Source organism: Heptranchias perlo, chromosome 13 (genome assembly GCF_035084215.1).
Source record: "Heptranchias perlo isolate sHepPer1 chromosome 13, sHepPer1.hap1, whole genome shotgun sequence".
Lineage (NCBI taxonomy): Eukaryota > Metazoa > Chordata > Chondrichthyes > Hexanchiformes > Hexanchidae > Heptranchias > Heptranchias perlo.
The window spans coordinates 16,582,041-16,608,938 of NC_090337.1; the positions used below are offsets into that span (position 1 = coordinate 16,582,041).

General features: G+C 43.3%; 1 protein-coding gene across 1 annotated transcript in view; it reads left to right on the forward strand.

The window, feature by feature from the left end:
• Window positions 1-26,898, forward strand: part of LOC137331314 (sodium/hydrogen exchanger 9-like) — a 313,260-nt gene that overhangs the window by 253,329 nt on the left and 33,033 nt on the right. Inside the window, exon 14 of the mRNA XM_067995036.1 lies at window positions 91-173. Within this exon, the coding sequence (XP_067851137.1) occupies window positions 91-173 (83 nt within the window). The remainder of the gene's footprint in view (window positions 1-90; window positions 174-26,898) is intronic.

The window sequence follows — 26,898 nt, forward strand, 5'->3', positions numbered from 1 at the left end:
TTCTCCTGTGTGACATAACATCCTTTTCGTCTTCTAACGGTGCTGAAATAACCCATTCTTAAATGAGGATGTTTATTTTTATTTCCCCAGAGCGTTGACGATGGGCAGGGGGTAAACCGCACAAAGACTGAAAGCGCATGGCTGTTCCGGATATGGTACAACTTTGATCACAAGTATCTTTTCTGGTAAACTGTAAGTCATGGTTCAGTTTGCTATGTATTTGGATTTTCTTTTGCATTGAATCACATGTATGGGATCATACGTGTAACAGGAAGCTTCACAACACACTAGACAAACAATAAAACACACACACACACACACACACACACACACACTGCAATGCTCAAATTATAAACTCTCCGGCCTTGCAATAGTGTACAGGGCTCACAAATTCAGAAGATAGGACAGGGTTCCTAATCCCCTGACCTGTCTGCTGCCAGATGAAGGGCTGACTGAGCCAGCACAGGACCCACAGGACTGAGGATTCAGCCAACTTTAACCATTCATGCATGTGCGTAAAAGCCTGGGCAGGTGCACAAGTTTTCTTTTGCACATGTGCAGAACTCTCCGATTTGTGTATGCACGGTGCGCACAGGCAAGAAAAATTCAGAATATTCTGCAACAACTTTAACAGGAAGTACCAAAGGCTCTTTTTAAAAAAAAAACTAATTTTGATCAGCAAACCGAGACGGGCTGACTGGGATGGGGAAATACTAATCGTCACTGTGAAATGTTGCTGGTTGGCATTTCAAAAGGATGAATTTCAAGCCGCTTGCCTTGCCGGGGTGGGGGAAGATTGGGACGATGGGAGGGAGGCTGATTGCGGGCCAGCAGCAGTCGACAGGATTCCTGTGGAGCTGGAAGGATCACTCCAGGTCCACATCAATTCTTTTAAAAAAGAAATGTACTCACTGTTTTGTTGGCGGCCCCTGCTTAACCACAGATTCCAGAGCAGGTCTGGTGCCTCAGCAAAGTCCAATTTAGCAAAGGGGTCCTCAAATGGGTGTTTGACTCCTCGTTTACATATGTAAAGGGCCTAACACCTGTTTTGGGCAGGTGCCTGAAAAATCACCCAACCCCATATGGGGTCAGATGTCTCAGGGTTATCCTTTGGACACGGGGCTTTGCCAGAAAATAGATGCAACGAGGACCAGTTTCTCCCCCAATGGCTACACGTGTATACTGGGTTGTCAGCGGAATTTCAGTAAAATGTGATGTTGGATGTCGCTGGATGTTATACCTATGTTCTTGATGTCCATTTGGTCAATATGTGTGTTTCAAGTGGATATTAAGGACTAACATCCTCGATGTACAGTCTCATAAAAAAAATTCTGAACTTGAGACATACCACTATTAAAAAATAGTTATGCAAATATAATGGGCAAAAGCCCATAGCAGTCATCAGACTAAAGCATGACACTATTTTTTCATCACTCAAGACAATAAGACCCAATTAAGCAGACCAGAGAAACAGAAGGACATAAGAAAAGGCCATTAAAATCCAACTGACTTAATTTTAATATTCCATGGCTCATTTCTTTCTCTCTCCACTTACTGCCCACACTGAATCCATGCTCTTTGTCTCTATTGTTACTCTTTCTCTACACTGTTTTCCTCCCTCATACACTCTCTTTTCTCTCTCGCACATGATCTCCATTCTCATAACTTATTGTTTGCCAGGTTGCAGAGTAGCTTTACCCCTTGTAGAAGCATGTAATCATACAGCACAGCCAGGTGCCATTCAGCCCATCATGTCTGTACCGGCTCTTTGAACAAGCTATCCCATTAGCCCCACTCAACTGCTTTTTCCCCATAGCCCTGCAAATTTTTTCTTTTCAAGTATATATTCAATTCCCTTTTGAAAATTACTATTAAATCTGCTTCCACCACCCTTTCAGGCAGTGCAATCCAGATCATAACAACTCGCTGCGTAAAAAAAAATTCTCCCCATCCTCTGATTCTTTTGCCAATTACCTTAAATCTGTGTCGTTTGGTTACTGACCGTCCTGCCAGTGGAAACAGTTTCTCCTTATTTACCCTATCAAAACCCTCACTAGACAGCCTTAGCACCACAGCAAGGGGTTTTCCCAGTATCAGACAGCTCCACCTTGTCCAACATAAATACACACTATTCTGAAGGTCAATAACATTTTCGAAACAAACTTTACACATGTTTGGGTTTATCCAAGTCTGTTATGATTCAATGGTGGAAAATGATCTATAGGATTTTAGTCATCCTTGAAATCAATTCCAGAACACTGTTAACTCTTGATTTTATTTGTCACTGGAAGAAATTACCTTTGCACTGGGCAGTAAAATTACCATTCACTCCCACAGAATGAATTAAGTGCTTTCTGTGATGGACAAAGGCAGATGGATGCACTTCAGGCTCCATGATTAGTGTAACATGTGGGTACTTTGCAGAATATCCAGGATAAGGAGCAATACATCAGGCTTTCATATGTTTTAATTAGAGCTGTTGTCATAAAGTTTGTTACGTCATGAAAGCTGTTTGGAATTTGAAGTTTCTTTAAACAAATTTGGTAAAAGTCCAGTAAACCTTTCGATGACCAGATCAGCAGTTTGTAAAGGACACTGAGTGAATGCCTTTCCGTAGAAAGCTGCCGAGTGCATGGGATTTACTTTATCGTTGATGCTGTGTTTGTACTCTTAAAGAATTCTAATAATTGCTTAGTGTTCTAAGATGGGTTCCGCTTTCATCTGAAATCTGAATGCTTTCTTTGTGTAATTTTTTGATGATGCTTTAAGTTTTCATTGCCTCCTCAGCTTTCAAAATCTGTTACAGTGGTTATCTTGGAGCTCATTCCAGACTGACTCCTCAAATTTCCAATACTGAATAGTAACCTTAGTAAAATTAGAGAAATTCTCAGAATCACAAAATCTTTCTTAAGTTGTGTTGGGTTATATTTTCCTCTGTTTGCATTTATAGAGTGCCTTTACTGTAGTAAATGCCCCAAGGTGCTTAACAAAAGGAAAAATAGTCACATTAGAAGAGTTAGGATCAATGACCGAAAGCATGGTCAAACAGAAAGGTTTAGAGCTTGCCTTTCAAGTTGGGGTGAGTGGTAGCAATTTGGAAAGGATGGTGAGAAAGTTCTAGAGTGTTGGCCCAAAACAGCTGAAGGCTTCACCACTAAAGGTGGAGGGAGGGTGGTGTACAGGAGACCAGAGTCTAAAGAGTGGAGGGCACAAGTAGGGTCGGACAGGACCATGGACAGATTTGTGAATAGGGACAAGGATTTTGAATTCAATGGGTTGGGGTGTGAGGAGCCATTGGAAGTTGGTGAGGAGAGGAGCGAAAGCCAAGCAGGACTCAGTGCAGGATAGAATACAAGTGGCAGAGTTTTGGGCAAGTTGGAGTTTATGTAAGGTGGAACTCAAGAGGCCTGGCAGGGAGACCATTTGAGAAATTAAGCTTGCGGGCAATGAAAGTGAAAGAAAGACTACATTTATATAGTGCTTTTCATGACTTCAGGACATCCCAAAGCGCTTTACAACCAATGAAGTACTTTTGAAGTGAAGTCAGTGTTGTAGGAAATGTGGCAGCCAATTTGCATAGAGCAAGGTCCCACAAATAGCAATGGGACAATAACCAGTTAATTGGTTTTATTGATGTTGGTTGAGAGATACATATTGGCCAGGACTTCGGAGAGAACTCCCCTGCTCTTCTTCGAATAGTGTCATGGGATCTTTTACGTCCATCTCAATGGGCAGACGGGGCCTCAGTTTAATGTTGCATCCAAAAGACAGCATTGTTGGAGCGAGCTTTTATGTTTTTACTATTTTCTTAATCGAGATTTTTTTTTTGTTGCTCCCATTTTGATATTTTAAGTAGAGTAAAATAGAATTTACAGCACAGAAATAGGCCATTCAGCCCAACTGGTCTGTGCTAGTGTTTATACTTCTCACAAGCCTCCTCCCACCCTACTTCATTTAACCCTATCTGCATATCCTTCTACAAAAGCAAAATACTGTGGATGCTGGAAATCTGAAATAAAAACAGAAAACGCTGGAAATACTCAGGTCAAGCAGCATCTGTGGAGAAAGAAACAGAGTTAACCTTTCAGGTCGATTACCTTTTGGCAAAACACTGACAAAAGGTCATCGATCTTACACATTAACTCTGTTTCTCTCTCCACAGATGTTGCCTGACCTGCTGAGTATTTCCAGCATTCTATCCTTCTATTCCTTTCTTCCTCATGTACTTATCTAGCTTCCCCGTAAAGGCATCTGTGCAATTTACCTCAACTACTCCATGTGGTAGCAAGTTCCACATTTTAACCACTCTCTGGGTAAAGAAGTTTCTCCTGAATTCTTTATTAGATTTTTTTAGTGACTATCTTATATTTATGGCCCTTAGTTTTTGCCTCCCCCACAAGTGGAAATATCTTCTCTGTGTCTATCCTATCAAACTCCTTCATAATTTTAAAGACCTCTGTTAGGTCACTCCTCAATCTTCTCTTTTCTAGAGAAAAGAGCCCCAGCCTGTTCAGAGTTTCCTGATCGTTATAACCTCTCAGTTCTGGTACCATCATTGTAAATCTTTTTTGCTTCTCCAGTGCCTTTATATCCTTGTTGTAATATAAAGACCAAAACTGTACACAGTACTCTAAGTGTCTCCCTGTATCCTCCTCCTTTTCCTTGGCCTCAAATAATACACATACTGTCTGTGTCACATTTGTGTTAATGCTTCTTTTTCTCTCACCCCCCTCACTGTCTCTCTGTTTGTGTACAGGTAAACTTTTCCCTGGTTTTCTGTATGTGTGACCTTTTTCTCTTTCTCTTGCTGTTTTTCCTTTTGTCCCTGTTGATTTTTGCTGCTGTGTGTTCTTTCCTTTTGGTATGGAGGTGATGGGTGGTGTGGTGGATTTGGGCAGGACCACAGGGTAGATGTTGAGTTGTCAGAAAGCAGCAGAAAGTGATGCTTTCTGACAATGCTGTAGTCCTATGCACCAGACTGTCACTAACATCAACTCTTATTCCAGTTTGCCCCTCGATCCGCTGTTTTGCTCCCTTGACCTTCAGTCTTGTTTTTTATGTCACACTTCCGACCCCAATGTGGCATTCCCTTTCACCTCTACGCTCTCTCTTGTTTTATCCCCATCCCATTGCTTTCACCTGACCCTTTTCTCACATTGTCTGTGATACACCACCACACCACCCACCACCTCCGTACCAAAAAGAAAGAACACACAGCAGTAAAAATCAACAGGGACAAAAGGAAAAACAGCAAAAAAAGAGAAAGAGAAAAAGGTCGTACATACAGAAAGCCAGAGAAAAGTTTACCTGTAAACAAACAGAGAGACATTAGGGGGGTGAGAGAAAAAGATGCATTAACACAAATGTGACACAGACAGTATGTGTATCATGCTATTGGATTTCAGGTGGTCAGCGAAGGAGGGCTGCCACCAGGGTTCGAGACAGGTTTTGGGTTGTACATTTGTTCTTTCCCACCAAATTCTTGTTGACGTTGCCTCTTACCATTTCCAATACATCTTTATCTGTGTTCTATCATGTTCCTTACTACCCTGTTACGTTCCCGCCATGCTACCTTTGATCGCTTCCATTTTGCCTGTGTCGTATCCTGTTTCTTCACCCGCCCCACCCCACCCCACCCCATTTCTGTTTTGCTGTTGTTTCTTGGTAATCACATCGGTGATATTGCCTTTCTTATCCTTTCCCATTATTACTAGCACATGCATCCAAGCACCCTCTTGCCGACATCAGCTGTGCTGTGAATTACTGCCTCACCTATATCATCGCACCACCTCATCTCATCCCCTGCTCCCTCAATAGTTATTTCCATGTTTCACCCCCTAACTACTATGACACTGTACTATCCCCCTGTGTCATAAGAAATAGGAGCAGGAGTAGGCCAATCGGCCCCTCGAGCCTGCTCCGCCATTCAATAAGATCATGGCTGATCTGATCCTAACCTCAAATCTAAATTCATGTTCAATTTCCTGCCCGCTCCCCGTAACCCTTAATTCCCTTTACTTCTAGGAAACTGTCTATTTCTGTTTTAAATTTATTTAATGATGTAGCTTCCACAGCTTCCTGGAGCAGCAAATTCCACAGACCTACTACCCTCTGAGTGAAGAAGTTTCTCCTCATCTCAGTTTTGAAAGAGCAGCCCCTTATTCTAAGATTATGCCCCCTAGTTCTAGTTTCACCCATCCTTGGGAACATCCTTACCGCATCCACCCGATCAAGCCCCTTCACAATCTTATATGTTTCAATAAGATCGCCTCTCATTCTTCTGAACTCCAATGAGTAGAGTCCCAATCTACTTAACCTCTCCTCATATGTCCGCCCCCTCATCCCCGGGATTAACCGAGTGAACCTTCTTTGTACTGCCTCGAGAGCAAGTATGTCTTTTCTTAAGTATGGACACCAAAACTGTATGCAGTATTCCAGGTGCGGTCTCACCAATACCTTACATAACTGCAGCAATACCTCCCTGTTTTTATATTCTATCCCCCTGGCAATAAAAGCCAACATTCCATTGGCATTCTTGATCACCTGCACACTAACTTTTTGATTTTCTTGCACTAGGACCCCCAGATCCCTTTGTACTGCAGTACTTTCCAGTTTCTCGCCATTAAGATAATAACTTGCTCTCCGATTTTTCCTGCCAAAGTGCATAACCTCACATTTTCCAATATTGTATTGCACCTGCCAAATCTCCGCCCACTCACCCAGCCTGTCTATATCCCCTTGTAGGTTTTTTATGTCCTCCTCACTCTCTACTTTCCCTCCCATCTTTGTATCATCTGCAAACTTTGATATGATACACTCGGTCCACTCCTCCAAATCGTTAATATAGATTGTAAAGAGTTGGGGACCCAGCACCGACCCCTGCGGAACACCACTGGCTACCGGTTGCCAGTCCGAGAATGAACCATTTATCCCAACTCTCTGCTTCCTGTTAGATAACCAATCCTCCACCCATGCCAGAATATTACCCCCAATCCAGTGATTCTTTATCTTGAGCAATAACCTTTTATGTGGCACCTTGTCGAATGCCTTCTGGAAGTCTAAATACACTACATCCACAGGTTCCCCTTTGTCCACCCTGTACATTATGTTCTCAAAGAACTCAAGCAAATTTGTCAGACATGACTTACCCTTCGTAAAGCCACGCTGACTTTGTCCTATTAAATTATGTTTATCCAAATGTTCCGCTATTGTCTTCTTAATAATAGACTCCAAAATTTTACCCACCACAGATGTTAGGCTAACTGGTCTATAATTTCCAGTCTTCTGCCTACTACCCTTTTTAAATAAGGGTGTTACATTAGCAGTTTTCCAATCTGCTGGGACCTTTGCCGAGTCCAGAGAATTTTGGAAAATTATTACCAAAGCATCCACAATCCCTACTGCCACTTCCCTCAAGACCCTCGGATGTAAGCCATCAGGTCCAGGAGATTTATCCGCCTTGAGTCCCATTAATTTACTGAGTACCAATTCCTTAGTAATTTTAATCGTATTTAGCTCCTCCCCCCCCCCCCCTGGAGCCCCCTAGTGTCATCCAAATATCCTCCCACCTGTCCATCAACTGCATTCCAACTATCTGTCTAATTCCCTTTCCAGTCCCATCACCAGCAGGCTGATCTCAAATGGTTTAGGATCCCAGTCTGTGCCAGCTGCTGTGAGGACACTTGTTGCTACCATGCAGCTTAGGGCTGCAATGTACAAGGACAGTAACAGTCAGCTGTGGCCTGAAACTTGGCTGCACCCTACAGGGATACTGAAATGCTGACCTATGGGGATGGTACCGTGGAGTGGCACAGAGGAAAACCCTCCTTGTAAGTAGCTCCTGCAGTACAATGAGCAGCTCATGCAGCACTGCCTCAAACTCAGCGGCCATCAAAGAGGGGGTCAAGTGCTGGGTTACTCTGTCCAAGAGTTCCTTTTCTCTTCATTTTTGCCCGCCACTTCTTCATTCCCTGCCCCTCCAGCCATGACAAAGTCTGCTAATGGGTTGATGTGCCTTTTGTGGCACTCCAAAGGCTTTTTGAATTTTTACCTCTGTTTGTGATGCTCCCCTTTATTGTCCTCACCTCTTTAAATTTGACTTGCATGCAATTTTCCCCTCTCACTGCTGGTGTACTTCCTAGACTCAGCTGAACTGGCATCTGGTGCTGGCAGTAATTATGCAAGTTTACACCAGAGAATTAAGTGCTACTAGCATTCCACCATAACCATTTAGAACTGATTTAAACCTGTAGAGGAAAATCAGTTAACTTTAGGTCTGATGTGGAGCGAATCAGTCATTTTTAGATTCGTGTGTGCAGCTGTGCAATGCTGCACAATTTCATCAGTGGTGACTTTAACAAGGTCTTAATAAGCAAAACACAGATTTTACTCACACTTGGCTATTGTTCATTAATCCATGTTTAGAGGTCTAGAAATCTACCAGTCAATGTTAAACACAGTACAATAGTCTGTTGGCACCTTCTACTGACTTATTGCCACTTTTCACTCACCTCCTACTTTTTCATTAAAATTAGTGAGCAGAAGAAAATATAGCCCATTAATATTATCTGGATGAAATAATTAGATGGTTTAATATGCTGGTCCATCACTGCATTTCATAAGGCTCACTTCTGAGGCCACAAAGGCTAATATCTGTTGAGTTGGTTCAGTAAATAGGAGCACAGTATTGCTGGGCTTATATTGAAGTACAATACCCAGCTGCTCAAAATGCTGTCAGACTGCAGTATGTTTGCAGCTACCTCAGTACATCCTGTTGTGCACTTCACATCCTCTGCTAAATGCTACGGTTAAATTCTGCCCAATCACCTCAAGTGACAGCAAGGGCAACAGTCAACTTTTTAAAATCGAGACAAGGCCATAGATTACGAACAACAATAGCTCCAAAAATCTCAGGAAGTCCTGTGGAGTTGCCAATGATGTCTGAGCTAACTGCATGGCTTGTGATCTGGTAAGTAGTGCTTGTATGTTCCTAACCAACTGTGTATATCCTGATGATCTCAGGAAAATCACTTCCCCTTCCTCTAAACTCATTCTGCAGATATAGGGCAGATGGTGCTGTGCATTGGATGATAAGTGACTGAGAGTTGTCCTTTTATCTATGAATCATAGAAAGTTACGGCACAGAAGGAGGCCATTCGGCCCACGTGACCATGCCGGCTGATAAAGAGCTATCTAGCTTAATCCCACTTTCCAGCGCTTGGTCCATAGCCCTGTAGGTTATGACACTTCAAGTGCACATCCAAGTACTTTTTAAACGAGTTGAGGGTTTCTGCCTCTATGACGATGACGTCAATGTATATATAGTGCATTTAACTAAAAAATGTCTCAAGGAGCTTTGCAAATAAGCTTACAGAAAACAGGGGTCAGCAAAGAATAAGTTAAAAGGGGTGACCAAACGTTTGGTCAATGAAAGGAGTTTTGAGAAGGTTTTAAGAAGAGGAGAGCTGGCAAAGAGGTTTAAGCAGGGAATTCCAGAGGATAGGACCCAGACAACTGAAGGCCTTGCCACCAATGGTGAAACAAAGAAAGGAGAATAAGGGGTGGGGGGAGGCCATTGGGAAATTTAAAGGATGAGAAGATTTTAAATTTAAGCTGTTGGGGAACAGGGAACCATGGTAGGTCAGCGAGGCCAGGGTGAAGGGTAATCGTGACTTAATGCTAGACAGGATATGTGCGGCAGAGTTTTGGACAACTCGTAGTTTATGGAGGATAGGGGAAGGGAGCAAAGATAGTAATGGAATAGTCAAGTCTGAAAGTGATGAAAGCAAGTTAGTGGCAGAGCAGCTGAGATAGAGGCATGGGCGGGCAATGTTGCAGAGGTGGAAGTAGGCAGTCCTAGTGATTGAAGTGATATGAAGTGTGAAAGTTAAGTTGGGCTCATATAGGATTTCAAGGTTGCAAACAGTCTGATTCAACCTGAGACAGTGGCCAGGGAGAGGAATGGAATCATTGTCAAAGAAATGGAGTTTGTGACAGGGGCCGAAGATGATGGCGTTGGCCTTTCCATCGTTGAGTTGGAGGAAGTAATGACTCATCCAGGTCTGGATGTCAGACAAACAGTCTGACAGCACTGAGAGTTGGTAGGGGCTCTTTCAGTTATTACCATAACTCAAACTATTCCAGTTTTCAGTGGATTCTGGTACAGGTAGATAGGTTGCCAGGTTCCACATGAAATCCAGCCATATATTCCTTTTCCCCTTTTTGTTCCCTGTTTGATACCTGAATATTACATATCATTTATTGACCCAAAGGTGCAAACTGACAAAACAGCTCCTGGCTTTCTAGCAGTACTTTTCTTGAGCTGCACAAGAAAGGCCCATAGTTAATCCCTCTGCCCCTCACCTGTATGTACGTCTGCCTTCTGTGTTTTGTGTCTTGTGGTAGCATAATTGGGAATTGCTCATGTCCAGCCACTCAGGCATTCTGTGGAGATAATGTGGTCCTGGAGCAGCGCTCCATGCACCCGCACAGAAACGAGCTGTCCTCACATGACGTAACAAGGTGAACTCATTTAAATATTGTAATAGCTGACCTGGTGTTGCACACTTGATGCACCGAGAACACCATGTGGGTCAGGGGACAGAACGTCAGGTTCTAGCAGCCATTGAAGGACTGTTAGCTACCTGTGGAGCTCTGTTTTTGTTTTACTGCTGGGACACAAGGTCCGCATTGAAGAATAGATTGGTGGGGACAAGATAAGTGTTGGCCTAAATAAAGAGGAATGGCAATATGGATCAAAAAAGTCCCACTGGCCTCTCCTAATGCACTTGTTCCAGCCTGATTCATTCAGGTACTCCAAGCATACTTTGAGAGCTCCACTCTTTGACTGGCAGCATTGGGGCACACTCGGCACATTGGACACAGAGTAGACCTCATAACTCCACATCCGATAACACAGGAGCAGATGCCCGTGCACGTCATGGGTGTTGGAGCATCGTGTATGATACCTTGTGGCACATGCCAAGCCAACTTTTTAAAACTTGTTGTAAAAGTTTTTAAAACTTCTTTTTAACAAATGCTTTTAAAAAGTTTAATGAAGCTCAGGGTATATTAGGCATTGAAAGACCGTATCAACTTTTGAACCAAATCCTTTCACACGTTCTCTGCAAAAAAGATTTCTGTAAATGTCACAGTGGCTAAATGGGAGTCATAGTGGGGAGGAAGACTGATTTGACGACCACTATGATTGAGTGGAACTAACTGTTCCTAAGTTGGTAGCAAGACTGCCATGATTCACATGGACTCTGGCCAATATAAATTAGCAAACAGACTAACAATGAAACTCTGTTGCACAAAAGACAAAACAAAACTGCTGCCTCTCTCCTTACACTGATTTGTCCTCCCATGTGACATGACTTTTGTCTTTCCTCGCTGCTTTGTAACTTCTACACCAGTGAATAAAATTTAGAACAAAAGCAGGTTACAAAAATACAAAGGTTTATTCGTGCACAGATATTTTGAAAAAGAAAATATTTCTTGTTTTTATTTAAAATTTTACTTAGTTGTGGAGAAGCAGCACATTAGGTAGGTAGAGGATGAGGCTCGGGTGGCCATTTTGGTTTTGTCCCTCATGGAACTACCCACATTGTAAAAGGATAGTTCTATGAATAAGAGATAGCTGATATAAATGCTGAACCTAGGTTATAGCACTGCATCTCATCATAAGCAAACCATTATTAATTGAAATCAAGGAATGCACAGAATAATACTTCAAATCCAGACTTAAATAGAAAATAATCTTGTTGAAAAGTTGTATTTCATTGCAGAATTGAACTACAAGTTAATAAATATCCCCTTTGACAGATTATCACTGATTTCTTTTGTTGGAAATAGCTGTTGAGATTTGGAACCATTTGTTTGATGATTAATTGCTGCTGATATGTACTTTTAATGTTGAACATGGCAGATTTGCATTAGTGATGGTTTTTCTGTTAGTATCATTGAAGTTTACAGCGCAGAAGGATGCCAGTCGGCCCATCGTGTCTGTGCTGGCTCTTTACAAGAGCAAGCCAAAACTAATCCCACTGCCCTGCGCTCCCCGGGAGCATTATGATAAAATGCAAAATAGCTGACCTCACTTTATAGCACTGCAAGCATGCATGGAACTCAAAAGAGCAACAATCCTGCTGCTACTGCCACTGCCATGGGATCACTAAATTGGCTGCATAATAAAAAGAAAAGCAGGGAAAGAGTGAGGGACTCTGATGAATCAGTGAGTAAATCCACTACATGGTGTGACATGGAACATACAGACGCAGGAATACAAACCATGTTTGACCACTGGTCAGTATTGAATTAGCTGATCGCTCCTGAAGAGGCATTGGAGTGGCATAATTGGCCTCTGCATCCCTGTGCTAGTAAAGGGAAAAATCAACTATGGTTCTTGCTGCTGATCGTTATCCAACAACTTGTGCTGGAAGTGCAAATGTGTGGATGTCAGGTGAGGACAGGTTCAGGCTTGACTTTGATTGCTCCTCGATTCAATAGCCTGCTAACATGCACTGTATAAGCTCATGTAAAGAATTGCTACTGGACAAGGTACCGAAAGAATGAGGAAGACCCTGCCAAATGTAGGTAAAGATGATGTTATTCTCCATATACCAATGATCTATGTGGACAACTAAATGGACAGGAAGTGATCCTTCAAACTAACTGCATCATTTACAACTCATGTTGTGCAGAGTTCAAAGACTTTAAGGGGCTGTGCTGTGATTATGGCTTGATTTACTGAAAGGTTTTCAAGAACTAATTCAGGGATGGCCAATCAATCAAACCTCAAAAGCGAGGAAAAGAAACTGTATGCCAACAAGAAACTGAAAGTTTCAAATATTGTACTCGTCCTTCACTGCAACCGCAACTAGCACAAACATGCCATGCAAGAAACCCCAAAATCCAACTCACCAACATGCCCCACCACATACTTTGTCGTCAAACCACTTCCCTGAAAACTAGATTATACTCTTCCAACCCCCCCTCTCTCTCTCAGCCTTCAGTCGCGAATATCTATGCCACAAACCCCAAAGGCATGTGGCTGTGACATTGGCATTACTGTTATCGCTCAGTGTGTACAGCAGACCCTGCCACCCAACATGAGAATGCATCAAGGCTAAAAATCTACCAGTTGCATTAGTCAAAATATTAAAAATACATTGTTTAGCTGGGCCAGAATGGAAGGAATGCTGCCCATTCCAGTGTCATTGCTGCATCTCACACAGTGAGTGAATCCATTCCCAGGCCCATAGAGCCATACCTTAGCATTCAGCTCATGAAAGACCATTGATCACCCCAGAGTAAATTGATAACGTGTTGACCATTTTTTTCTCTTTGTTCTCAAAGCTCACGTAAATCAAAATTTGGTAGCAATCTGCTGCACCATTTACAGCAGAAAAATGATCCTGGCACAAACTCTGTGTTACTTTCAGTTAGAGAGAGAAAGAAAAGATCAGCATAAAAATTATCACTGCCAAATAAATATGCAATACTATTTAACTGAATGGATTAATTAAATAGATTTTGCTTTGGTTTTATGCAAATGCTGCAAATAAATTTAAATTAATTATGAATATTTATTCAGTGATGCTATCCCTTGCTTTGCAACACTAAAACATTCTTGGGGTTTTTTTGGCTACCGTGGCACTAATTGAGCTTTACAGTCCCATCCATCTTAATGAAATATAATCTTACCCTTAATGTTTAAAGGGGCAAAGTTGTCTGGTGAACTGTGTTCCAAGGAAAGAAAAATAAATGATTGTGCAGTGGTGTGATCAGCGACATATCTATATAATCATGCTATAGCCAACATGAGAAGCTTCTGAACTATAATATTAAAAAACTAACAGCATAAAATAGCACTGCAGAAGCTCACACTGCAGCAGATAAGTATCACTGCAGCACAAACTAATCTCCACCCGTCCCCTGGTGCCACCACTCACCAAACATGATAGACGTTCAAATACAAAGCAAAATACTGCAATTGCCGGAAATCTGAAACAAAAACAGAAAAAGCTGGAAAAACACAGCAGGTCAGTTAACATTTATGGAGAGAGAACAGTCAATCTTTCAGACTCATATCCTTCTTCAGAACTGAAAAATCTTAACAGACAAACAAGCATATTATTAGAACCAGAAAAAGAGGCGGGGGGAGGGGGAAGAAAAGAAACAAACACAGAGCGGAAGTATCAGTCAGTCCAATGATTGTTGGGTGATGCAACAGGCCATCTCAGTCAAGTAAAGGAATGAACCATTAAAGATATAAAAGACATTAAAGAAATAAATGATGTGTGAATAGCTAAGGCAGTGGGAGGTTTAGGGAAAAGGCGAGAAAATAGAAGAGGTGGAAAATGTTAAAAAATCTGTGGATCAGGTTTGAAGTTAAAAGTTATGACATTCAACTGAGTTTTTTTTGGAGAGGGCTATTCCTGGTCGTCACAGACGCTATCCTGCCAGGAAAGTGGTACAGTGTCACAACACAGCTCCTCTAGCAACTACAACAATCTCCATAATCAAGTTTACTTGTTTGGAAAAGCTGATTTCTTTAAATTCTCATTGTATTCATTTATTTTTATTCGTTCATGGGATGTGGGCGTCGCTGGCGAGCCCAGCATTTATTGCCCATCCCTAAATGCCCTCGAGAAGGTGGTGGTGAGCCACCTTCTTGAACCACTGCAGTCCGTGTGGTGAAGGTTCTCCCACAGTGCTGTTAGGAAGGGAGTTCCAGGATTTTGACCCAGCGACGATGAAGGAACGGCGATATCTTTCCAAGTCGGGATGGTGTGCAACTGGGAGGGGAACGTGCAGGTGGTGTTGTTCCCATGTACCTGCTGCTCTTGTCCTTCTAAGTGGTAGAGGTCGCAGGTTTGGGAGGTGCTGTCGAAGAAGCCTTGGCGAGTTGCTGCAGTGCATCCTGTGGATGGTACACACTGCAGCCACTGTGTACCGGTGTTGAAGGGAGTGAATGTTTAGGGTGATGGATGGAGTGCCAATCAAGCAGGCTGCTTTGTCCTGGATGGTGTCGAGCTTCTTGAGTGTTGTTGGAGCTGTACTCATCCAAGTAAGTGGAGAGTATTCCATCACACTCCTGACTTGTGCCTTGTAGTTGGTGGAAAGGCTTTGGGGAGTCAGGAGGTGAGTCACTCGCCGCAGAATACCCAGCCTCTGACCTGTTCTTGCAGCCACAGTATTTATATGACAGGTCCAGTTAAGTTTCTGGTCAATGGTGACGCACAGGATGTTGATGGTGGGGGATTCAGCGATGGTAATGCCGTTGAATGTCAAGGGGAGGTGGTTAGACTTTCTCTTGTTGGAGATGGTCATTGCCTGGCACTTGTCTGGCGCAAATATTACTTGCCACTTATGAGCCCAAGCCTGGATGTTGTCCAGGTCTTTCTGCATGCGGGCTCAGACTGCTTCATTATTTGAGGGGTTGCGAATGGAACTGAACACTGTGCAATCAGCGAACATCCCCATTTCTGACCTTATGATGGAGGGAAGGTCATTGATGAAGCAGCTGAAGATGGTTGGGCCTAGGACACTGCCCTGAGGAACTCCTGCAGCAATGCCCTGGGGCTGAAATGATTGGCCTCCAACAACCACTACCATCTTCCTTTGTGCTAGTTATGACTCCAGCCACTGGACAGTTTTCCCCCCGATTCCCATTGACTTCAATTTTACTAGGGCTCCTTGGTGCCACACTTGGTCAAATGCTGCCTTGATGTCAAGGGCAGTCACTCTCACCTCACCTCTGGAATTCAGCTCTTTTGTCCATGTTTGGACCAAGGCTGTAATGAGGTCTGGAGCCGAGTGGTCCTGGCAGAACCCAAACTGAGCATTGGTGAGCAGGTTATTGGTGAGTAAGTGCTGCTTGATAGCACTGTCGACGAAACCTTCCATCGCTTTGCTGATGATTGAGAGGAGACTGATGGGGCGGTAATTGGCCGGATTGGATTTGTCCTGCTTTTTGTGGACAGGACATACCTGGGCAATTTTCCACATTGTTGGGTAGATGCCAGTGTTGTAGCTGTACTGGAACAGTTTGGCTAGAGGCGCAGCTAGTTCTGGAGCACAAGTCTTCAGCACTACAGCCGGGATGTTGTCGGGGCCCGTAGCCTTTGCTGTATCCAGTGCACTCAGCCGTTTCTTGATATCACGTGGAGTAAATCAAATTGGCTGAAGACTGGCTTCTGTGATGGTGGGGCTATCGGGAGGAGGCCGAGATGGATCATCCACTCGGCACTTGTGGCTGAAGATGGTTGCAAACGCTTCAGCCTTGTCTTTTGCACTCACTTGCTGGACTCCGCCATCATTAAGGATTGGGATGTTTGCAGAGCCTCCTCCTCCCGTTAGTTGTTTAATTGTCCACCACCATTCACGATTGGATGTGGCAGGACTGCAGAGCTTTGATCTGATCCGTTGGTTGTGGAATCGCTTAGCTCTGTCTATAGCATGTTGCTTCTGCTGTTTAGCATGCATGTAGTCCTGAGTTGTAGCTTCACCAGGTTGGCACCTCATTTTTAGGTAAGCCTGGTGCTGCTCCTGGCATGCTCTTCTACACTCCTCATTGAACCAGGGTTGATCCCCTGGCTTGTTGGTAATGGTAGAGTGAGGAATATGCTAGGCCATGAGGTTACAGATTGTGCTGAAATACAATTCTGCTGCTGCTGATGGCCCACAGCGCCTCATGGATTCCCAGTTTTGAGCTGCTAGATCTGTTCTGAATCTATCCCATTTAGCATGGTGGTAGTGCCACACAACACGTTGGATGGTGTCCTCAGTGCGAAGACAGGACTTCATTTCCACGAGGACTATGCGGTGGTCACTCCTACCAATACTGTCATGGACAGATGCATTTGCAACGGGTAGATTGGTGAGGAAGAGGTCAGGTAAGTTTTTCCCTCGTGTTGGTTCGCTCACCACCTGCCGTAGGCCCAGTCTGGCAGCTGGTGTATTCATCAATCTGAGGTATATACAGACACTGACATCAAAGTACAGGAAATGTAATGATCATTACCAGCTGCAGTGTGAGCTCCTGCAGTGCTGTTTTATGCTGTTAGTTTTTTAATATTATAGTTCAGAAGCTTCTCGGGTTGGATATAGGATGATTATATAGATGTGTCGCTGATCACACCCCTGCACACTCATATATCTTTCTTTCCCTGGAACACACTTGGAATTTTAAAGGCTGAATCTGCAGCAGATGGAGCTGTCTAACCCAATTGGACCAGTTAAGAAAAGATCAATTACTTTTTAATCCATCATGTACCTGATGTTGAGACACAGACTCAGTACCAATAATTCTGATGAGTATACGAAGAGCTCTATCCTTAATGAAGAGTCTCATCAGCATCCTTTTCAAGAGTGTCACCGTCAGTTCTCTTTTTAAAGAAAGTTTCCTTATTCGAGCCCCTTTTAAAGAGAGAATCTCACCATCAGAATCCTTCTTATCAAAATTGAATTACAATATAGTCATATCAGTGCCCCTAGTCTTCCCAGACCACACACATCCAGGCGAACCCAAAAGGGGCAAGTGACTTACTCCTCGGCCTGTCAATACACTCTGAGTTAGGTGCTAGGAGGCAGGGATGAGTCTCCTTTTGAGGTTTTCTCAGAGCTGTGCCATCTTCTGCAGACTGACCTGCAGACATTGTCTACATAATGATGATGTAACCATACCATCAAGTCCTTATGTCACCAATGGGGACATCTGCTAAATTGGCCAGTCTGTTGTCCGTCGGTGTATCAAACAAGTGGCAGATGCAATGTATGCAAGGAGTAACATATTTATTGCTTTCACTGTGGAAAGGAAGTATCAGCTGCACAGGGTACAAATCGTTTACTGGGTGTCAAGATTTCCAAGATTACAAAGCACAGTAGATGGCGCCCACGTGGCCAGCCCTCATGTCGCCTTGTGTGAGTGCATTCTCGTGCACCGTGCAAGTAGTTTCTGGTGGCTGTGTTGGTTCTAAGCACTCCTTTCAACATTTATATGCAAGCTATTTGTGTGTCCCACAAAATATGCATCCTGCAGATTCCAGCAAGAAGAGTTTGTTTAAAAAAAAAAGGGGAATTATTGATTTATTCCATGCTTTGCACGATACTTCCCTCAGAGTGCTGTTATTCACATTTTTGGTTTGTATCATGGCCATGCATACTGTGTCTGAATGGTAGTAGCAGAAAATTGCGGGCAATGCCTACCTGAATCATTGATTTGGGCTGTGCATCCGAACAACAACACAGACTCATTAAATTACCACCATCATTTCTTTATATTTGTGGGTTACACTTGTGTTTATTGCCCATCTCTAGTTGCCCTGAGAAGGTGGTAGTGAACCATCTTCTAGAAGTTGTTTATACAACTGAGTGGCTTGCCAGGAGACTTCAGAGGGCATTAAGAGTCAGCCACAATGTCACATATAGGCCAGCCCGGGGTAAGGGTCCCTTCATTAGTGAACCAGCTGGATTTTTATGACAATCCAGCAGCTTTCAAGGTCATTTTTTCTGATATTAGTTCACAAATGATCAGATTTATTGAATTTAGTTTCACAATTTACTGTGGTGGGATTTGAACTCATGTCTCTTGGTGGCTAGTCCAGTACCATAACCATTACACTACTGTACCCACCATACCATGATGTCTGCAAAGGTGCAACTCTGCTTTCGTAAGAGAGTGCCCTTCTCCTCCAAAGAGGTCCACCTTCTTTTACTACACCTCCTTCAGCAGGCCCACCAAGCCACCCTCAGTAAATAGGTGAATATTCCCAACATTCCTATATGCACGCATTTTTCCAGGACACACTTATACAACCTGTGGAAACAATAACCATTAATTATTTCACAGACAATTTTTTTTTTGCCTTATCACAAATGCTCCACTCCTTAATGGTGAGTAGCAGCCCTTTAAGAGCGGCTGTCATGGTGGAATTTCTGCCCCGCAGTCAATTGTGCTGCAGGCTATGCTGCCTGCTCCTGCTTCTCATTTGCAGGGAACCTAATAAAATGAGGAGGAGGGCTAGCCTCACAAAATTGAGTGAGGGACACCCTCTGCACTTGGCCATGGGCGGTTGAGGCCCCAATTTTTCTCACGTTGCAATTTCAGGCTAATAGCTCCAAATGCTAAGAGTTAGATCATTAGGAGTAGACATGAACATTTGCCTCAGTTAAAGGCCAGGTATCTATCTCTAGATATTATTATTATCTCTATATTATTCCCAAAGACTAATTCACACCTACAGTCATACTGAGGAGTCTAAAAGAACATTCTAAACAATGCAATAATGTCTATTAACATTGAAGCACTGAAGCAGACTGAAAGCATGCCTTTTTTCAATAACATTTATGAATAGTAATTAGCTAGGCAGAACAATGTGATTTTTAAATAGCAGGAGACAGCACAGGATGGATATCATAGAATCATAGAAATTTACAGCACAGAAGGAGGCCATTTGGCCCATCGTGTCTGCACCGGCCGAAAAAGAACTATCTAAGCTAATCCCACTTTTCCTGCTTTCTTGGTCCGTAGCCTTGTAGGTTAGGGCACTTCAAGTGCACATCCAAGCACCTTTTAAATAGAATGAGGGTTTTTGTCTCTACCACCCTTTCAGGCAGTGAGTTCCAGACCCCCACCACTTTCTGGGTGAAAATTTTTTTCCTCAACTCCCCTCTAATTCTTCTACCAGTTACTTTAAATCTATGCCCCCTGGTTATTGACCCCTCTGCTAAGGGAAATAGGTCCTTCCTATCCACTCTATCTGGTCCTGTCATAATTTTATACACCTCAATTAAATCCTCCCTCAGCCTCCTCTGTTCTAAAGAAAACAACCCCAGCCTTTGCAATCTTTCCTCATAGCTAAAATTCTATGTAATGTCATCACAGACACCCAGATAAACAGCTGCAACAAGAACTGAAGAGCAGTCCACTGTTTATTTTGTATTTGAAACATTTATGTACTTAGTATTTATTTCTCTCTTCCCCTCTTTATGTCCTGCCTACACCACACACTATATCCACCCTGGGGCTACTGCCAGGTGCTACGCTGTAAGTGACTTAGGCATATAAGGTGAATATCCTGTCACGAACTCTTCAGGGCATGATATTTTTGTAAATTACAAAAAGATAAAACAATACCATTACTAGCAGGTGGTTTAAAATTTGATTACTGCCAAAATCTGTATTCAGCTCTAAATACACAGTCCACTGCAGACAGCATCCTTGGCTTTCATATTCAATTGAATATGGAAGAAGCAGAGACCATAAATACTTTTAAAATAGATTTAGACAGTTGCTTGAAAAAGAGGAATATTAAAGGGTGTGGGGAATGAGTAGGTGAGTCTGATTAGACTGAATGGCTCATGTGGGCAAAAAACACTGGCACAGACACGATGCTGGAAGCACATCTAACTATGGAATTGCAAATGGAATATTTTATTTGTGGAATATTATTGGTGGAAGAAAAGACATGAAGTTGAATTGGCAATGTGATGAGACGTTACCGATATTCTTCTTCTAGGCAGAGAATATCTACAGCAGATGTATAATATTTCGACCCTTTATAAATTAAGGGCTTATGGAATGTCGCTGCCCATCTTAGTTTGGGGAAAGGGCTTGTGTCCGACTAGGAGCAAGGTTATCAGTGCTGCATACACATGCCTCAATACATTCAGAATAAAGAATCGAGGGCAAAACACTAAGCCCTGATCCCTTCCCCAAGTGAAGTTTGAACATTGTATGCAAACTGAGAATGTGACTGTGGTGTCAAACACTGGATTCTGACATTGCAATGAATGCGTTACATGATTTTGCATTAGTAATGCAGCTTGTTTAGATGTTAAGATATAAATAGAGGTATAGAGTACAAAAGCAAGGAAGTTATGCTAAACCCTTATAAAACTCTGGTTAGGTCTCAGCTGGAATATTGTGTTCAATTCTGGGCACCATGCTTAGAGAGGGCACAGAAGGGATTTACTAGAATGGTACCAGGGATGAGGCACTTCAGTTACATGGAGAGACTGGAGAAGCTGGGGTTGTTCTCCTTAGAACAGTGAAGGTTGAGGGGAGATTTGATGGAGGTGTTCAAGATCATGAATGGCTTTGATTGAGTAAATAAGGAGAAACTGTTCCCAGTACAGAAGGGTCGGTAACCAGAGTATTCAAATTTAAGGTGATCACCAAAAGATCCAGAGGCGACATGAGGGAACATTTTTTTAGGCAGCGAGTTGTAATGATCTGGATTGCAGTGCCTGAAAGGGTGGTGGAAGCAGATTCAATAGGGAATTGGATAAATACTTGAAGGGAAAAAATTTACAGAGCCATGGGGAAAGAGCAGGGTACTGGAACTAATTGGATAGCTCTTTTAAAGAGCCGGCACAGGCACGATGGGCTGTGCCTTCCTGTGCTGTACTACGATGATGCTATGAAAATAAGTTGCAATACTTGTTTGTACCTGTGGTGCTATACCTTTATTACTCAGTTTAAAAGGTCCACCAAAAATAAGTGATACAAATATGAGTCCATCAGGATAGTTTTTTTGTTCGTTTATTATCCAGGACAGACGCCTTGTATGAATGAGCTGCACATAAAGGTGGCTTTAAAGAAAAAACATAAAAATAAAATCATTTTGCCTCAGAGCTTCAGAATTTTGTTCCAATAAAAATTAGGTTTGCGCACCCCCGTATGTGCACATGCCTAGCTAGCATGACCACCTTGGCACTTTCCTGTACCTCTCAAAAGGGACAAGGACCCTGAAAATCAAATGATCAGAATCAAGGGAACTTCATTTTACCAAGTGTGGCTCCATGAATATATAAGTAATCTATTATTTAAGTACTTTTAGCGTCATTAACTTGTGGTGGATGTGAGAAGAGTTTTCTGGAAACACAGACAAGACATCCAAATGTTAGAAATTGGCAAAACACTAAGACAGACAGCCAACCTTGTGACCAGGACACATCTCTTTGTGTGAGTGCAATCCAGTACAGCATACATGTGGATTTTGGTGACAGACACGCTCAGAGGAAGTCCTTCAACATTTAGATTTCACAGTGTAAGCTTTTTGTGTGCTGTGCTAAAATTGTGTCCTCACGTTTTTTTGGCAATTGTGCGGCAAAAGCAAAAGCTTATTTGGATGCTTTGCATGGTTACCTTCCTGAGGGCGCTATAATTGTCAACTTTGGTTTTCACCATGCATACCATGTCCAACATTCATAAACTATGCAAAGGTGTCTACAATTTCATTGGCACTGATTGTACTCTTTATTCAACTATTTCACTAAAAAAAATCTTGTGTATCCAGATCCTATGGACCTGGGAGATACCATTCACTAACTCCTGAGGAAGGAGAAAATCTCCGAAAGCTTGTGAATTTAAAATAAAATTGCTGGACTATAACTTGGTGTTGTAAAATTGTTTACAATCCTCTACCTCCATCCAAGCATCTTGAAAATCTGCTGACAGAGGAGGTTGGCTGTCCAGTCCAAAGAGCCTCACTCTCCTTTCATACAACTCCTGTATTTGCATCTTCAGTGCTTCTTCCTGAAAAGGGCCAGCTCTCTCACATCACCCATGGCTCATTGCAACTTCACCAAAATGTCTCATTAAATTCAGAAACCATTTACCAGATCCCCCCCCTCCCCAGCCAATCACACCTCCATCCTAGCTCCCAGCATCCATATTCCAGGCGCTGGGAGCCTATAATAATTAAAGGGGGGGGGGAGGGGGGTCATAGAATAGAATCATAGAAGTTACAACATGGAAACGGGCCCTTCGGCCCAACATATCCATGTCGCCCAGTTTATACCACTAAGCTAGTCCCAATTGCCTGCACTTGGCCCATATCCCTCTATACCCATCTTACCCATGTAACTGTCCAAATGCTTTTTAAAAGACAAAATTGTACCCGCCTCTACTACTGCCTCTGGCAGCTCATTCCAGACACTCACCACCCTTTGAGTGAAAAAATTGCCCCTCTGGACCCTTTTGTATCTCTCCCCTCTCACCTTAAATCTATGCCCCCTCGTTATAGACTCCCCTACCTTTGGGAAAAGATTTTGACTATCTACCTTATCTATGCCCCTCATTATTTTATAGACTTCTATAAGATCACCCCTTAACCTCCTACTCTCCAGGGAAAAAAGTCCCAGTCTATCTAACCTCTCCCTATAAGTCAAACCATCAAGTCCCGGTAGCATCCTAGTAAATCTTTTCTGCACTCTTTCTAGTTTAATAATATCCTTTCTATAATAGGGTGACCAGAACTGTACACAGTATTCCAAGTGTGGCCTTACTAATGTCTTGTACAACTTCAACAAGACATCCCAACTCCTGTATTCAATGTTCTGACCAATGAAACCAAGCATGCTGAATGCCTTCTTCACCACCCTATCCACCTGTGACTCCACTTTCAAGGAGCTATGAACCTGTACTCCTAGATCTCTTTGTTCTATAACTCTCCCCAACGCCCTACCATTAACGGAGTAGGTCCTGGCCCGATTCGATCTACCAAAATGCATCACCTCACATTTATCTAAATTAAACTCCATCTGCCATTCATCGGCCCACTGGCCCAATTTATCAAGATCCCGTTGCAATCCTAGATAACCTTCTTCACTGTCCACAATGCCACCAATCTTGGTGTCCTCTGCAAACTTACTAACCATGCCTCCTAAATTCTCATCCAAATCATTAATATAAATAACAAATAACAGCGGACCCAGCACCGATCCCTGAGGCACACCGCTGGTCACAGGCCTCAGTTTGAAAAACAACCCTCTACAACCACCCTCTGTCTTCTGTCGTCAAGCCAATTTTGTATCCAATTGGCTACCTCGTGTTGCAATTTCTCTGTAAAGCTATCCCTCCTCACTGCTGGCATAGGTGTACCTGCAGCCCGCAATTGCCAACATCATGGCCTAAATTTTAACATGAAGCCGGCAGTGCAGGGGGGAATTCCTGACGGGAAACCCAGAAGTACGGGTTACCCGGACGTCCTTACGATTTTGACGTAAGACATCTTTTATTTTATTTGTTGTTGTTGGTTTCCCACCCGACAGGCCAGCCTGATTGACAGGATGGCTATCAGTCGGACGGGAGAAGAGGAAAGAAGTGGATGCGAGAAGGTAAGTCTTAGATGGGGGGGGTTGTGGGTCGTTGGGGTTGGGGGTCGGGGGGTCATCAGGTGGGGGGGTATTGGAGATCATGGTGGGGGGGGTCGCTGCAGGTAAGCTTGTTGGGCCTGGGGGAAGCATTCCTGCTTCTCCGGGCCCACAAGCAGTGCAATAAAGGCATTTATGTGCTGTTACGAGCCTTCTCGCCTCCTCTCACGTGGCGTGAAGTAGAAGGCCCGGGAACCTTAGGGGTAAAAATAAAAAAGTTGTAAAAATGGAGGCCCGCAGCCACCTTGAAAGGTTTCATTGACCGACCCGCCTCCTGAGAGTGGGTTGATCGCCCGCCCCCTGATCCCGCCTCCATTAAAACCGGAAGTGGCCGGTTTGGAGGGGGTTGGGTTTTAGATTTTTAAAATTCTTACTGCCCCCAACCCACCCATTCTTCCGGGGTAAAATTTAGGCCCATAATTTCAGAGTTCATGTATGTTTCATACAGTTTCCAGAAAAGAATTTCATGTTTAATATTTGCTGTCAAAAATTACAATCCAATGTCACATTGTTAGCTGGTGAATAAATCAGACCAACCACATCTAACTAGAAGATGTAAACCAAGCATAAACCAGCATGAGATACAGGATATCGTCCCACCCTGCAGTCTGATATCTCTCAGTGGTTTATTTTGTGGTGAATCACTGCACCTCATTGTTTACTCTTTACCACATGGGAGCGAATAATCAATGCTGTTACTGCACATTTCATTCAGGAATTTCAGCAAAGGCAGAGTCTCCCAAATTGCATGAGCCCTGGTGGTTAAATGTTGAAAACCAGACTGCTTCTGCCTGATTTTTTAAAAAGCATTCAACCTCCCTTCTTATTGGTAACTTTCAAATCTTGAGAGTTCAGTGAAACTTTCTTTTTCTCACTTTTGATGAATTCTTACTTTCTAGACAGAAAGGAGTGCAGCACAGTTGGCAATGCAACCTCAGAGCATCATCTGTCAGGGTTGTTCCATGCGCAGCACAACTCAAATACACACTTAGCGGTTTACAGCTTGTCCAGGCATAACTGCATTTTGTAATAAGTTGGCTGTTTCAGCCTCCTGTGAATTATTGTCGTTAATGTAGTGGTTGAAATCCAAGTCTATTCTGACTAGTTCAGGCATGAAATTACAATGTGTGAGTTGATTCTTGGCAGTTGTATTTTTATGGGAATTACTCTTCAATACATGAAATTTGCAGGATGAGAACAGTGACCCTCTTCAGCTAGACCAAGAAAGCTGCAAAAATCAAAATAAGATGCCGAGACTCTATATTAGAAAAAGATAAATTGTGGAGAGGCAGTTTGCCTTTGGTCTATGAATAGCTGTGCCTAGGTACAGCGCCTTCAATGTACCATATCAAAAAGCTGGCACCAGAATGGCCCCTCACCATAACCACCAGGAGTAATGGAAGGAAGCGTGAACTGGCAATGCAAAGGAGCAGAAACCAGATACTTGTGGCACTTAGTCACAGCATCCAATGTGTTTTCAAACACACAGGCCCTTCCATTCCTATCCCTTTGGCTTATATTTTTGCTTTTTTTTTAATGCTCATCAAAATAAGTGATATAAGTGCTGGACGTTGGACATTTTTCCACTTTTGGAACCCAGTACCAGCATCAATCACTGTCTTCTCTTCTGTTCTCCGCCCAGCAAAGTGTCTTACCCTTTTAAAAACATCTCTCCCTGTACCCATTTGATATTTTCATTTCCCAGCTATCCTAATTTTCTCTCTTTCTTCCCATTTATTTTCACCACTTTTGGTAGTCCTCCCCTTTCCCGTGCTACATCATTCCCCAACAGAAAAGGCAGACACAAAGTGGGGTTTTAACCCCCAGGACGGTGGTGGGTGGGGAGATGGTTAAATTGTTAAAAACTTGAAACCTGACCCCAACCCGCTGCAAATGCACCATTTCCGGTTTAACCAGGGCAGTTTGGGGGTCGGGCGAGTAACCCATTCTCGAGAGGTTGGCCGGTAATTATAATAGGTTAATGAGGCTCCGTGCCTCAAATTTTGGCAGCCATTTGGATTTAACAGCTGTGGGACGGGTTTCCCAAGGCTTAGGAAACCCGACAGTTAAAGGGAGGCGAGAATGGCCAGATTCAGCAGTTAAGTGCCTTTCCAACACTGCTTGTGGGCCAGGAGGAGCAGGAGTGCTTCCCCCCGGCCCACCAAGCAAACCTGCCACTATCTTCTGACCCCGCCCCCCCCCCCCCCTCCCCAACACCGGCGATCTCTCATTCCCTCCTTCCCTCCTCTCCGGTCCCCGGCTGCGGCCTTCTATAGCAGGATTTCCCACCTGGCAGACAGACAGCCTATCAATCTGGCCGGCTGCCGGGTGGGAAACGGAGTTAAAAAATTGTAATGAGATCCTGCCGTTAAATTCAGCAAGACCTCTGCCTTTCCCGTATTTCCGGGTTTCCCTGCCGCTGACAGGCACCCCTGCTCCCTCCCCATCTCCCTGGAAATATCGGGATCAAAGCTTCTGACCTGGGCATTAAGAGGTGTCCCAAGTGAGGAGTGTGGATTAATTGTCATCCAATTTTTATTCCCTTCCTCTAGGCAAACACATTACTCTCTCTGGACTTTTCTCCAACCGTCTAAATGCAGAAGCTTGGTACAACACATAGTGCATGTTGCCCTCCATTACCATTTGGTTCCTCAATTTACCAGATAAATGAGACAACATTTGTTCTTGTTACAATAGGGAACGAAAAGCTGCAGATACACTTCTGAAAGGCAGCAA